The sequence below is a fragment of the Rhinatrema bivittatum genome, chromosome 7 (genome assembly GCF_901001135.1).
Source record: "Rhinatrema bivittatum chromosome 7, aRhiBiv1.1, whole genome shotgun sequence".
NCBI lineage: Eukaryota > Metazoa > Chordata > Amphibia > Gymnophiona > Rhinatrematidae > Rhinatrema > Rhinatrema bivittatum.
In genome coordinates, this window is record NC_042621.1 from 108,473,068 (window position 1) to 108,485,877 (window position 12,810).

Consider the following 12,810-nt stretch of genomic DNA (forward strand, 5'->3'; position numbering starts at 1 on the left):
CATGTTTAGGACCCACTGATCCGACATGATTTTGGCCCACTCCTCAAGGGAAAAGCGTTAACTGACCTCAGATTCGTTTAACTGAGAGGCAGGCCGGCCTTGCTTCATTGGGAAGACTTGGGACCGGAGGCCCCATGACCGGAACCATTCCTGATCGGTCTCCTGCCTCAAAAAGACTGAGTTCAAGACTGTTGTCTTCCGGATCCCAGTCTCTGACTTCTTCCCAAAGTATGAGACTACCAGAAATGGCGATTTGATCAAAATCAAGCTTGTGCCGAAGAGGAACCTCTGCTGAACTTCGGCCTGTTCTCTGGAAGCTTGTGTCCTTTAGTTTCTCCCCAAAAAGTAACTTCCCCTTAAAGGCCAGTGAACCCAACTGAGACTTAGACCAAACATCCACTGACCAGTTCCTCAACCACAGAAACAGTCTAGCACAGACTGCGGACATCAAAGATTTTGGGGACATGCAGATTAAGATCATATAAGGCATCCACCCCATAGACCACCACGGCCTCCAGCCCCTCGGCCTGTTGGGCGTCCGCTGCGGACAGCATCCTGTCTGACTAACTGCTGTTCCCAGTGCATAAAACTACTACAAACCGCATCCAAATGCCCAATGCAGACACCTCAAAAATTCTCTTGAGATGTAATTCCAACTTTCTGTTCTGCATATCCTTAAGTGCAGCAGATCCTGCTACCGGAATAGTCTTCTTTGTGACCACCGAAACTGAAGCATTCCCGAAGCACTAGCTTCTTCACGGACTTATGGAAAGGGAACACTTTCGCTGGCCCCCTTAAGCCCTTCATGACCAGACCATCATGGTCCGAATCAGCCTGGGGTTTTTTTTTTTTTTGTAATTAACTGTTTATTAGCAGTAAGAGCATATACAACATACATCAACATCAAAGCAAATCAGAACCAGGCCATCAAAAACACAATGCCAAATACAGATTAATAGCTCCAACTACATTTTGACTACCCTGGAAATTAGTCCACCTCCCCAGGATTAGATCGCTTGTAATTATGCACTTTAGAAGCAGTGGCCTGCAGATCACGGAACCCTTATCTTGACCCCATTATTGACATCCAGTTTATAAAAGGTATTCAGGTACTTTCAAACCTTGGGATATCATAATGTAAGTGGGACCTAATTTTTCCATCACCAAGCAGCTAACACACACCTCGCCCCCACTATAATATATCCAATAAGACGTCAAACACTTGTCAATTTCAAGAAGGCCTAGAGAAAGCAAGAGTAACCCCAGGGAGTTTGGTATATTAATTTCAGTTATCTCAGCCACAAATCCCAATTCCATATCCCAATATCCTGAGACTTTGGAACAGGACCTCCAAACATGAAAAAAATGACCATTATCCCCACAGCTATGCCAACAGAGATCAGAAGTACCTGGATACAATCTTGCTAGTTTCTTCGGAGTGAGGTACCACCCCTATAGTAATTTATAATCATTCTCCAGGATCAGAGAGGATACAGAGCTCTTCTCCAGCACTTGATAACACTGGTCCCACTCCTCATCTTCCAAAGTTGTAGAAATATTTTTCTACCAAAGCAGGATAAGCTTTGGTTTATAATCAAAATCCCCAATCAACAAATATAAAGTCTGGAGACCATCTTTTCTAATTTATCTGCCCTGGCACAAAACATTTCTAACAGATTTACTTCAGCTAAGATCCATAACAATATTCTTAGATTGAACAAAAGAAGCCAATTGCAGATATCGGAATCAATCTCTCTCCTCTAGGGGAAAAGAGCGGCGCAGGGACTCAAAAGAAATGATGGACCCAGCACCTGATAAATGTTCCAACCTCTCAATACCTATGCTCTTCTAATAGGATGCTGCAGCAGATGACTGACCTGGTGGAAAATCCCTGGAGTACAGGAAAGAGGTAGAGTGCCAATAACGCTTAGCCCCCATTAATCATGTACGATACTGCCTCCAAACCCTCAAAGAGTGGGCTATAAAGGGAGAACCCCTACGGTACTCAAACTCAAAAGACCCTGCTCGCCACATTACTATGTCCAAAGGTGGTAACCCAAACATATCCCGCTCCAGAGTTACTTATACCTTACTCTTGCTTCTATGGTGCCATTCCCAGATTGTCTTTATTTTTATTTATTTATTTTTATATACCGATATTAGTGGTAGCTTCATACCGGTTTACAGAATGTATACAAATAATAACAGATTAAATATACATAAAATGAAGGTGATAAAATTAAACAAGCATTGTAAATAAAATATCTAAAAGAAAACAGAAAATCATAAGATCATAATAAGAAACATTTTTAAAACAAATAAAACTAAACTAAGATTCTTTCATCATAAGAACAAAATATATATTGTCATCATGTAAATGCTTGCTGGAATAGCCATGTTTTCAATTTCTTTTTAAATGTTTGCGAGTTTGCTTCCAGCCTCAAGTCAGGTGATAGTGCATTCCATAACCCTGGTCCTGCTAGAGTTGCTGCATAATAACATTCCAAATGCGGAACCAACCCCTCCTGACTTTTAGGTCTAAACAGCGCCGATCTCACGACACTGTGCGGCCGTCTCTTCCATATAAAAAGCATCAGAGCTTTCTGCAAATCTTTTAGTACCCTTAACGGGACAGATACTGGTAAGGTCTGAAAAAGATAACAGACGTGGAAGAATATTCATCTTAATAGCAGAAATCGGACCAAACAAAGACCAAACAATGGAAATCTGTCCCACCTCTCAAGATCTTGAAGAATGGCCTGGAATAGGAGGGCATAATTTAAAGCAAATAAAGAAGACAAATCGGAGCCCAGTCGGATCCCCAAATATTTCTCACATCTAGAGGCCCATTTAAAGGTGAAAAGATGACATAACGCTCCAACATAGCGCCGTCTAATGATAGATTCAAAATCTCAGATTAGTCCTTATTGACCTCAAACCCTGTTATAGTGTCAAAACGCCTCATATTTATTTATTTATTTAGGACTTTTATATACCGACATTAGTATACAACATCATACCGGTTTACATTGTAACTTAAAAGTAGGAAGTACAAAAAACATATTTGGGGGGGGGGGGGGGATAACGGGAGGAGCCCATTCTTGCCTCATATCCCCAAGAAGTGCCCGAAAGGACTTTTCCAAATCCGTTAGAGTGAACAACAAGTCATCGGGAAAGGGAGTCATTTTATATGACTTCCCAGCTACATTTACCCCTATGTCTGAGGCCAAACTCCTGACTTGGCACGCAAAAGGTTCCAAAGTTAATGCAAACAAAAGAGGAGATAGTGGACATCCCTGTTGAGTGCCTCTGCCCACATCACATAATCCAGAATATCTCCCATTGACCCAGACACGATCTTTAGATTGCTCATAGAGCGCTCTAACCCACATCAGAAAGAAGTATCCTAGTCCAAATTTCTCAAGAACCTGAAAGAGATATGCCCAATATACCTGATCAAAGGCTTTCTCAGCATGTAAGGCCAAGAGGACTGCCGGGATGTTATGATGCTGAACCCACCAACTAAGATTAAGTACTCTCCGAACATTATCAGCCACTAATGTGCACAGCAGAAAACCAGACTGATCCCCGTATATTAATAAGGAAGCAATAAGCCCCAGATGAGTTGCTAAGATCTTAGCTAAAATCTTGAGATCTAAATTTATAAGGGAAATAGGGCAAAAGGAACCACAAACTGTGAGATCTCGCCACTTCTTCGCCAGGACTGTAATATCTGCCACATTCACCCCATCACTAATGAGCCCCCTTCCCTTAGATAGTTAAATACAGAGGCCAAAGGTTTCAAAATAGCCGGCCTGCAAGCTTTGTAGAACCTGCAGAGTATCCATAAAGACCAGGTGCTTTTCCCATCTTCAACTCCGAAATGACAGTAAAGATCTCCTCCTCCCATATAGGGGCATTTAGGCGATCCCTAGCATCATCCGGTAGACAAGGTAGAGATGTAGACTCCAAATAAGCCGCAATGTCGGCCTCACGGATGTCACTATCCAACGCATAAAGTTCACTATAAAATTGGGCAAAGCAATCTAAAATCTGCTTATCAGAGAGTATATCGCCCCCCTGGTCCTTGATTTTAAGAATCTGATTTTGTATACTTTGATATTTAAGGCACTGGGCCAAGAGGCGTCCTACCTTATTACCAAATTTAAAAAAATTGTTGCTTTACCCTAAGCATTTGGGATGCAATCTCTGCCAGGTCCAAAGCTCGCAGCTCTTGTCAAGCCTCGTCTAAGACCAACTTAATATGGGGATCCCTACTCCGTTTATGTCTAATTTCCAATTTACCTATACATCGCATCAGCTGCAACCTACGCTCAAGCCTTCTGCTTTTTAAGAAAGGAAGCTTGAGAGGTAAGTTCCCCCTGACAACTTTTATACCCTTTCATAAGATCACTGCACTAACATACCTTGTTTCGTTAAGTGAGCAAATAGTCCTCAATATCCCAAAGGAGACTTGCAGAAAACTTTTTATCAAATAGAAGAGAATCACTGAGTCTCCAAAAACTATTACCCGGCATCACGCACCCCATATGAATCTCCACCCAGATCAGTGCTTGAGCGAACCATGTAATATGACCAATACCCGTATCGATAACATCTCCCATCACCATTTTGTCCACTAAAATTAAATTGATACATGAATAGGAATAGTGAGGGGGCAGAACAGAAAGTATAATCCCGTGAGGAAGAATGCCGCAATCTTCAAATATCTCGCAATTCCCAGGTATTGATCACATTTTTAAAAGGCATCGCTGGGGGAGAGACACTCCCCCAATACCAGAGGAGTTATTCACAAAAGGATAGCGGGTAAGAATGAAATCGCCCCCCCCCCCCCAAGCAAAATGTGACCCTCTGCCCAGCCATGCAAAGTATCCAGTAAAGTTTGGAAAAAGGCACCTTGGTGGGTATTCAGAGCATATATATTCCCCAAAGTAAACAACTCCCTGTGAATGGGCAACTTTAAAATCAAAAACCTACCATGGACATCTAGAAGGACAGATTGCACAACTACAAGTAAATTATGAGCAAATAAGATCCCCATCCCACAGAATTTATTTTCCTTTGAAGCTGGCGCATAAAATTGAAGAGGATTATCATTTATGGCTCAGGAGATGAGAAAATCTAGCCCTAAGGTGCATTTCTTGGCAAAATCTCACGTCGCTCCCATCGCTTCCGCCTCCTTAAACAAAAACTTCCGTTTAGTGGGAGAATTGAGACCCTTAGTATTTAGAGACATAATCTTGAGGGTCCCCATCAGCAAAAGAATAAGAAACTTGCTCCCAAAAAACAACCCCCTTAACTTCCCCGCTCCCCATCAACACAACCTTTTGGGCACAGCCTCAAGGGTAACAAAATGTACAAAGGACCTGGAGATACCTTCTCCTTCAAGGTGAAATCATGAAAGCAAACCACTATTTTGTGAGGGAGGTTGCCTCTAGATTGACCAAGGGCTCTCTCAAGTTTAACAGCAGGCAGAAGAGGTGCAGTGACATCATCTGAATCCAGCACGTGTGTACAGATGCTAGTTACTACCTGGAAGCAATCTTTAAAGGCAGGCAATTCAGGAACATACCTAAAGCACAAATTAGACCTCCTTGACCTGTTCCCAAGGTCTTCTAGGCGATCCTCCATCTCTCCTCCATTGAGTGAGAGAGGCCTGCCACTTCTTCCAGCAGGTCGCTGCATCTGTGGCCTGCTCCTCAGCCTGCGATTCCATCTCTGTAACATGATTTCCCAGGTCAGCCACATTGCCCCACAGCTCCGCAACTAGACTGCCAAACTCTTGCTTTATGTGCCCCATGTCCTGTCCTGTGGAAATCCAGCCACGAAGGTATCCCCTCCACTTCATCGCCTGTGCAGAACTCACCTTCTCTGCCTCAGGATTGCGCCTAGCAGCGGCCATATCATCCTCCTCGCCACAGCCAACAATCTGCGCAGCATCACGGCTGGCAAAGGAAAACTTCCTCAAGTTTGTTTTTTTCTTCAGGTGGAACTTGCTGAGGAACCTCTGAAAGCTCTCCTGGATGAGCACTACTGCAAATGGCCAAAGCTGTGTCAGGATGCTTGCTGATTGTAGGGTCGGGTCAGGAGAGCCGCATTTAAGTTGCCATTTCTAAGGGTGACGTCACTTCCTCCCAAGCCTCTTCAGAACATATGAAATCAAGGGTCCTAATTCCTCCTGGCAGAAAAGATGGAACACTTTCGGATCATCTACCTCCACCGAGGGAATCTGATCCTGGGTATTATCAGGGTCCAGACTATCCAAAAGAGGACCCACCTCCAGCAGATCAGCAGGCCAAGGATCACCATCCTCAGAGTCCTCTGAGAGATTGCTTAAATTCTCCGAATGCAAAGGTTGGCCCAGCACTTTTCGAACTCTGGTGACCCCAACCTGTTACGGCTAAGAGGCTGCTCTAGGCCTCTTAGCCGTAACAGGCTCCTGTAGGTCCACTGGCTTATGAGGACGACATCCCGCCACCCTCCTAGCCAAAAAGGCCTTGTGCATAAGCAACACAAAATCCGGGGTTCCTCTGGGTCCTGCTCCAGGTCGTCTTCTGCCTCATGCTCAAACAGAGATTCCCGGGACCTCTGGTGCTCTGAGGGCCTTTGATCTGCTGGCAATAGCGGTGGGGGCAGGGCAGAATCCCTGCAGGCTCTCTCAGTTGCTGCAGCAAACGTTGACAAAATGGCTGCCGTTCCTGCCAAAATTGGGAAGGCATACTTGGGCTGCTCGACTCCCCCCTCACTCCCGGCGGACGCACGCCATCTGCCTGGGCTCTTATCTGCACTCCCCTCTCCCCCGGAGAGGCAGCGGGAGCAGCGGGGAGATTCACACGCCTGTCTCCACACTGCCGTACCAGCCTGCCTTCCGAAAACACCCCATCAAAATTGGCTCGCACTGCGCCCGATCTCCCTGAAGTCGCATGCTGCTTCTCCCGGCTGCAGAACGTGACCAGCACAACCACCAATTAAAAACAATTAAGCACTTTGTTTTTTTTTTGAAAACTTAATAAACTTTATAAACGGCACCCTCACTTAAGAAGGCTTCAGGCTCCGGCTGTCTGGCTGTAGGAGGGAAGAGAGGGAACTAGTCCCACCAGTTCTCTCTTTCCTCAGCGAGTCCAGAATCTGGACAGACTCAGGGGTCTCCAACCCCTCCGCTTGTCCCCTCCTCCACCCAAAGGGATGGCCCCATCAGGACCTACCAACCTTTGAGGATGGTAAGTGTCATCTATACCCTAAATGTATTTATTTCCCCCCCATGAAGACTGCAGATGGCACACCAAGTTATATGGCAGTGTCAGCAAAACATTCTCTTTCTCCATCTGCTGGAAGGGAGGAAAATCCCAGGAACCTGGACTGATCTGGGTATGCTCAGGGAAGTTTCTCTCTCTCCATTTTGTTTAGATGAGTTGTCACATGAGCATCAACTTATGCAGTTGTATTTTCCACAGAATCACATGAGAGAGAATTTATTCTACATTAGACATTTGGTATTCCTGACAAATTCCTTGTTTCCCTAGATCCGGAGCTTTCCTCCTGCTCTTTAGGGCTTTCAGCTCAATTGGAATCGGAGCTAGGATCTAGTGTCACGAGTCTTCATTCATAACAACCCAAGGAATTTTTCCCTTATTTTATATCCCTCCCCCCCCATCCTCCAGCTTACTATAGTCCAGTCACTGTAGAGACCATCCTTAACAGTGGACCATGCACCAGAGCTTCTTCTAGAAGCCTACAATCCTGGGCTCTAAATCCAGCCACTAGGTGACATCACTGCATGAAAGACTTCCTTCCATCCCAAGGGGCCAATAAGGCTGCAATCCGCCACAGCCCTGACCAACCCTGGGTATGGAAAACCTGAACTGGAAATTGAGCCCAGGACTGCCACCCCCCCGATAGGTTCTAAAAAGAATTTGCAAACAAAAGGTAAGTTCTGTACCTTCAAACAGAAGTGTCAATGTATCTGCAAAGATGACCGCTGCCCTGCGGTCACTCATGTCAGTCCCTAGTGCCAACGTTAAGTTCTCTTCTGCCTTATTGGCAATCTGAAAGATATACAGAAAGGATCATGCGGGAGCATACCTGCTCCTGGTATCTGGACATATGCTTTTGCTTCTTAGTTTCACAGGTGCTCTTCTCCTGTGAACCCCTCCAGTCAATAATAAAGGTAAAGAGCAAATTCAAAATAAATCAGAAACCAAAAGGTTTCAAAAACAGGAAAAAAAAAAAAAATCGCCTCCCGAAACTGGTTATCAACATATTTCACCTTCTGGCATGCAGACCTGCAAGCCTATCACTGGGTAGAGCTATTCTTATTCACAACAGTGAGGCAAAATTCAGATCAATGATGCATTTTACATGGCACATCTTCAAAGTATATAGAATTATAAAAAGATGTGGAATAGACAGGTATTTTTCCGAAGCCTTATTAATGGGCTATCACAAAGGAGCAATTAGTTTTTTTTTCACACTATGTTAGCAGATGACATTATAGTAATTGGTGCAGGGCTTTGAAGCATGTGATAAAGACATTGTCTCAAAGTGTGGGCCTAGCACAGGTTACCTGTTCGCAGAGGTACTCTGAGAACTTGCTCAGCCCCTCCTCATGCAAGCCGAGTAATGGAAAGATCTTGAAGAAACGCTCCACTTGGGGGAGGTCTCCCTCCTTGGTGGCTATGTTGAACTTTTCAGCAACAATGACCTTCAGGCGCTGCTCCGCATCCTGCAGGAGATTCAGGTTGGCATCAATAATGCTACCTAGCATAAGCAAAAAGAATCGGGGTGAGAAAAACAAAAATAAATAAATAATAATTAAAAAAAGACCAAGCAAAATCAAATAGCCAGATACATGTACACACATCTGCAAGCAAGCAAGCCAGCATATTAATGGCAAAAACATAGCCTCTGATTCATAATTATGGTCCCAATCTTTTTAGATGGACTTCCTTCTCTTAAGCTGCCAAACCAATTGGTGCCTTCCCTTACATGACTCACTGCCATGTTAATGGGTAAGGCCCAAAACTGCAAAACCAGTGAGCCTATCCATGGTTTCAAACAACTCTTCTCCTCCATATCACCCCTTCAACCTCCCAAATTCTCTGCCTACATTGCAGATATTGCCGTCCCAGAGAAACAGAGTTCCAGTGGTCCCTCTAATTTTCTAGCCAGAAAGTGAAGTGCATACTGTGTATGCACGTATTTCTGGCCTATAATTCAGTGTAACTAAAAACTGCTCTGTCGCTGCCAAATTCAAACAATGTCGTTTATGTCATTATTTGCCCGTGCCCGAAGATCTATATAGGTCGGACTTCACGATCCATCAGAGTTAGGTTGAGTGAACATAAGTCTAGGTTCACCACAGCCAAGATGACTGCACCCATGGCACACCACCTTAAAGATCATGGTCATACCATAACTGAACTAAAATAGACGATCTTAGAACAAATTAAGCCCCCTTCAAGGGGTGGCGACATGGGAGCATTACTTAATTACCGTGAAGCATTTTGGATTTTCACATTAACATCTTCTGCCCCGCGGGGCATGAATGACGAATTAAACTGAAATATTTTATTGTAATCCATCTATTTGCGTTATTCACGGGCATTTACAATATGCTAGGAGCACGTGTAGTGTGCATCATGTCTGTTAATTACAGTTCATTTTTAGTTTGAGGTTTTGTCAGTTTTGTAATGTATATAATTATCACAGAAATGCAACGCAGTTTAGGAGGACGTTTAGAGTCCTATTGGTTCGATCAGGTCCGTTGCTCCAATAGAATAAGCTGGAGAATAGTTCCCAGTTAGGTCGGCTCCTGACGTCATCAGGTACCGGCCTTTCATTTGTGAAACAAACCAAACATTGGGCAGTTTATACCGACCGTCCCTCAATGGTTCAAAACTGTTGATAGGTTACTCATAACCTTGTCTCTTTTGATTGGCTCCAGAGGCATCCCCGTTTGCATATTTAACAGGGAAAAGTGAGTTTCAAGGCATTCATCCGGTGGCTCAGAGCGGAACACAGCCAGCACGATGCGGCGAACAGAAAGTTTCAGTTTTCAGCAGATATAAAGAATAGCCCTCGGCGAGGTCAGAATCCTTTGAGGTCGGTTCATATTTGACATTATACTCCCCTGAAGAAAGATCAGCATCTGAAACACGAACCGTTTGTGTCGGGATTGGATTTCAATGCTTGAAGATTACCAACATTACAGGGAAGTCGGCCATGTACCCGCCTTAAATTAAAGGGTAACTTTGAAGATTATATTAGTTTTCTCTGCGAGGTGAGGTAAACACCAACATTACCACGGATGTTTTTGAATTGTTTGGGATTACAATTTCAATTCTAAAAAAAATTTTTGTTCTTTTGGAGGTGGCGGCAGGTTGATGATTATAACCAATTATACATTGGTGCGGAGTCACCTACACTATATATGAAACTTCCACCCTCTCCATAAAAATATTTTTTTTTAGCTTTTTTTGAAAAAATTTTCTGAAATTTAGTTCCACAGAGTGTAGGTTAACTGAGTAATTTTTGAATTCACACAAAACAAGGTCATTAAATAATTTAATGTAAAACACAGTTTGGCAATGGTGATCATAATATGATCAAATTTGATTTAATGACTGGAAAAGGAACAGTGTGCAAATCCAAGGCTCTCGTGCTAAACTTTCAAAAGGGAAACTTTGATAAAATGAGAAAAATTGTTAGAAAAAAACGGAAAGGAGATGCTACAAAAGTAAAAAATGTCCAAGAGGCGTGGTCATTGTTAAAAAATACCATTCTAGAAGCACAGTCCAGATGTATTCCATACATTAAGAAAGGTGGAAAGAAGGCAAAACGATTACTGGCATGGTTAAAAGGGGAGGTGAAAGAAGCTATTGTAGCCAAAAGATCTTCATTCAAAAATTGGAAGAAGGATCCAACAGAAGAAAATAGGATAAAGCATAAACATTGGCAAGTTAAATGTAAGACATTGATAAGACAGGCTAAGAGAGAATTTGAAAAGAAGTTGGCTGTAGAGGCAAAAACTCACAGTAAAAACTTTTTAAAATATATCCAAAGCAGAAAGCCTGTGAGGGAGTCAGTTGGACCGTTAGATGATAGAGGGGTTAAAGGGGCACTTAGAGAAGATAAGGCCATCGCGGAAAGATTAAATGATTTCTTTGCTTCGGTGTTTACTGAAGAGGATGTTGGGGAGGTACCCGTAATGGAGAAGGTTTTCATGGGTAATGATTCAGATAGACTGAATCAAATCACGGTGAACCTAGAAGATGTGGTAGGCCTGATTGACAAACTGAAGAGTAGTAAATCACCTGGACCGGATGGTATACACCCCAGAGTTCTGAAGGAACTAAAAAATGAAATTTCAGACCTATTAGTAAAAATTTGTAACTTATCATTAAAATCATCCATTGTACCTGAAGACTGGAGGATAGCAAATGTAACCCCAATATTTAAAAAGGGCTCCAGGGGCGATCTGGGAAACTACAGACTGGTTAGCCTGACTTCAGTGCCAGGAAAAATAGTGGTAAGTGTTCTAAACATCAAAATCACAGAACATATAGAAAGACATGGTTTAATGGAACAAAGTCAGCATGGCTTTACCCAGGGCAAGTCTTGCCTCACAAATCTGCTTCACTTTTTTGAAGGAGTTAATAAACATGTGGATAAAGGTGAACCGGTAGATATGGTATACTTGGATTTTCAGAAGGCGTTTGACAAAGTTCCTCATGAGAGGCTTCTAGGAAAAGTAAAAAGTGATGGGATAGGTGGCGATGTCCTTTCGTGGATTGCAAACTGGCTAAAAGACAGGAAACAGAGAATAGGATTAAATGGGCAATTTTCTCAGTGGAAGGGAGTGGACAGTGGAGTGCCTCAGGAATCTGTATTGGGACCCTTACTTTTCAATATATTTATAAATGATCTGAAAAGAAATATGATGAGTGAGATAATCAAATTTGCAGATGACACAAAATTGTTCAGAGTAGTTAAATCACAAGCAGATTGTGATAAATTGCAGGAAGACATTGTGAGACTGGAAAATTGGGCATCCAAATGGCAGATGAAATTTAATGTGGATAAGTGCAAGGTGATGCATATAGGGAAAAATAACCCATGCTATAATTACACAATGTTGGGTTCCATATTAGGTGCTACAACCCAAGAAAGAGATCTAGGTGTCATAGTGGATAACACATTGAAATCGTCGGTACAGTGTGCTGCGGAAGTCAAAAAAAGCAAATAGAATGTTGGGAATTATTAGAAAGGGAATGGTGAATAAAACGGAAAATGTCATAATGCCTCTGTATCGCTCCATGGTGAGACCGCACCTTGAATACTGTGTACAATTCTGGTCGCCGCATCTCAAAAAAGATATAATTGCGATGGAGAAGGTACAGAGAAGGGCTACCAAAATGATAAGGGGAATGGAACAGCTTCCCTATGAGGAAAGACTAAAGAGGTTAGGACTTTTCAGCTTGGAGAAGAGACGACTGAGGGGGGATATGATAGAGGTGTTTAAAATCATGAGAGGTCTAGAACGGGTAGATTGAATCGGTTATTTACTCTTTCGGATAGTAGAAAGACTAGGGGGCACTCCATGAAGTTAGCATGGGGCACATTTAAAACTAAGTGGAGAAAGTTCTTTTTTACTCAACGCACAATTAAACTCTGGAATTTGTTGCCAGAGGATGTGGTTAGTGCAGTTAGTATAGCTGTGTTTAAAAAATGATTGGATAGGTTCTTGGAGGGGAAGTCCATTACCTGCTATTAAGTTCACTTAGAGAATAG

At 43.0% G+C, this 12,810-nt stretch overlaps 1 protein-coding gene across 1 annotated transcript in view; it reads right to left on the minus strand.

Moving 5' to 3' along the window:
- Positions 1-12,810, minus strand: part of COG4 (component of oligomeric golgi complex 4) — a 154,353-nt gene that overhangs the window by 94,525 nt on the left and 47,018 nt on the right. Inside the window, exons 5-6 of the mRNA XM_029608911.1 lie at positions 8,585-8,778; positions 7,961-8,066 (exon numbers count right to left, since the gene is read on the minus strand). Of these exons, the coding sequence (XP_029464771.1) occupies positions 7,961-8,066; positions 8,585-8,778 (300 nt within the window). The remainder of the gene's footprint in view (positions 1-7,960; positions 8,067-8,584; positions 8,779-12,810) is intronic.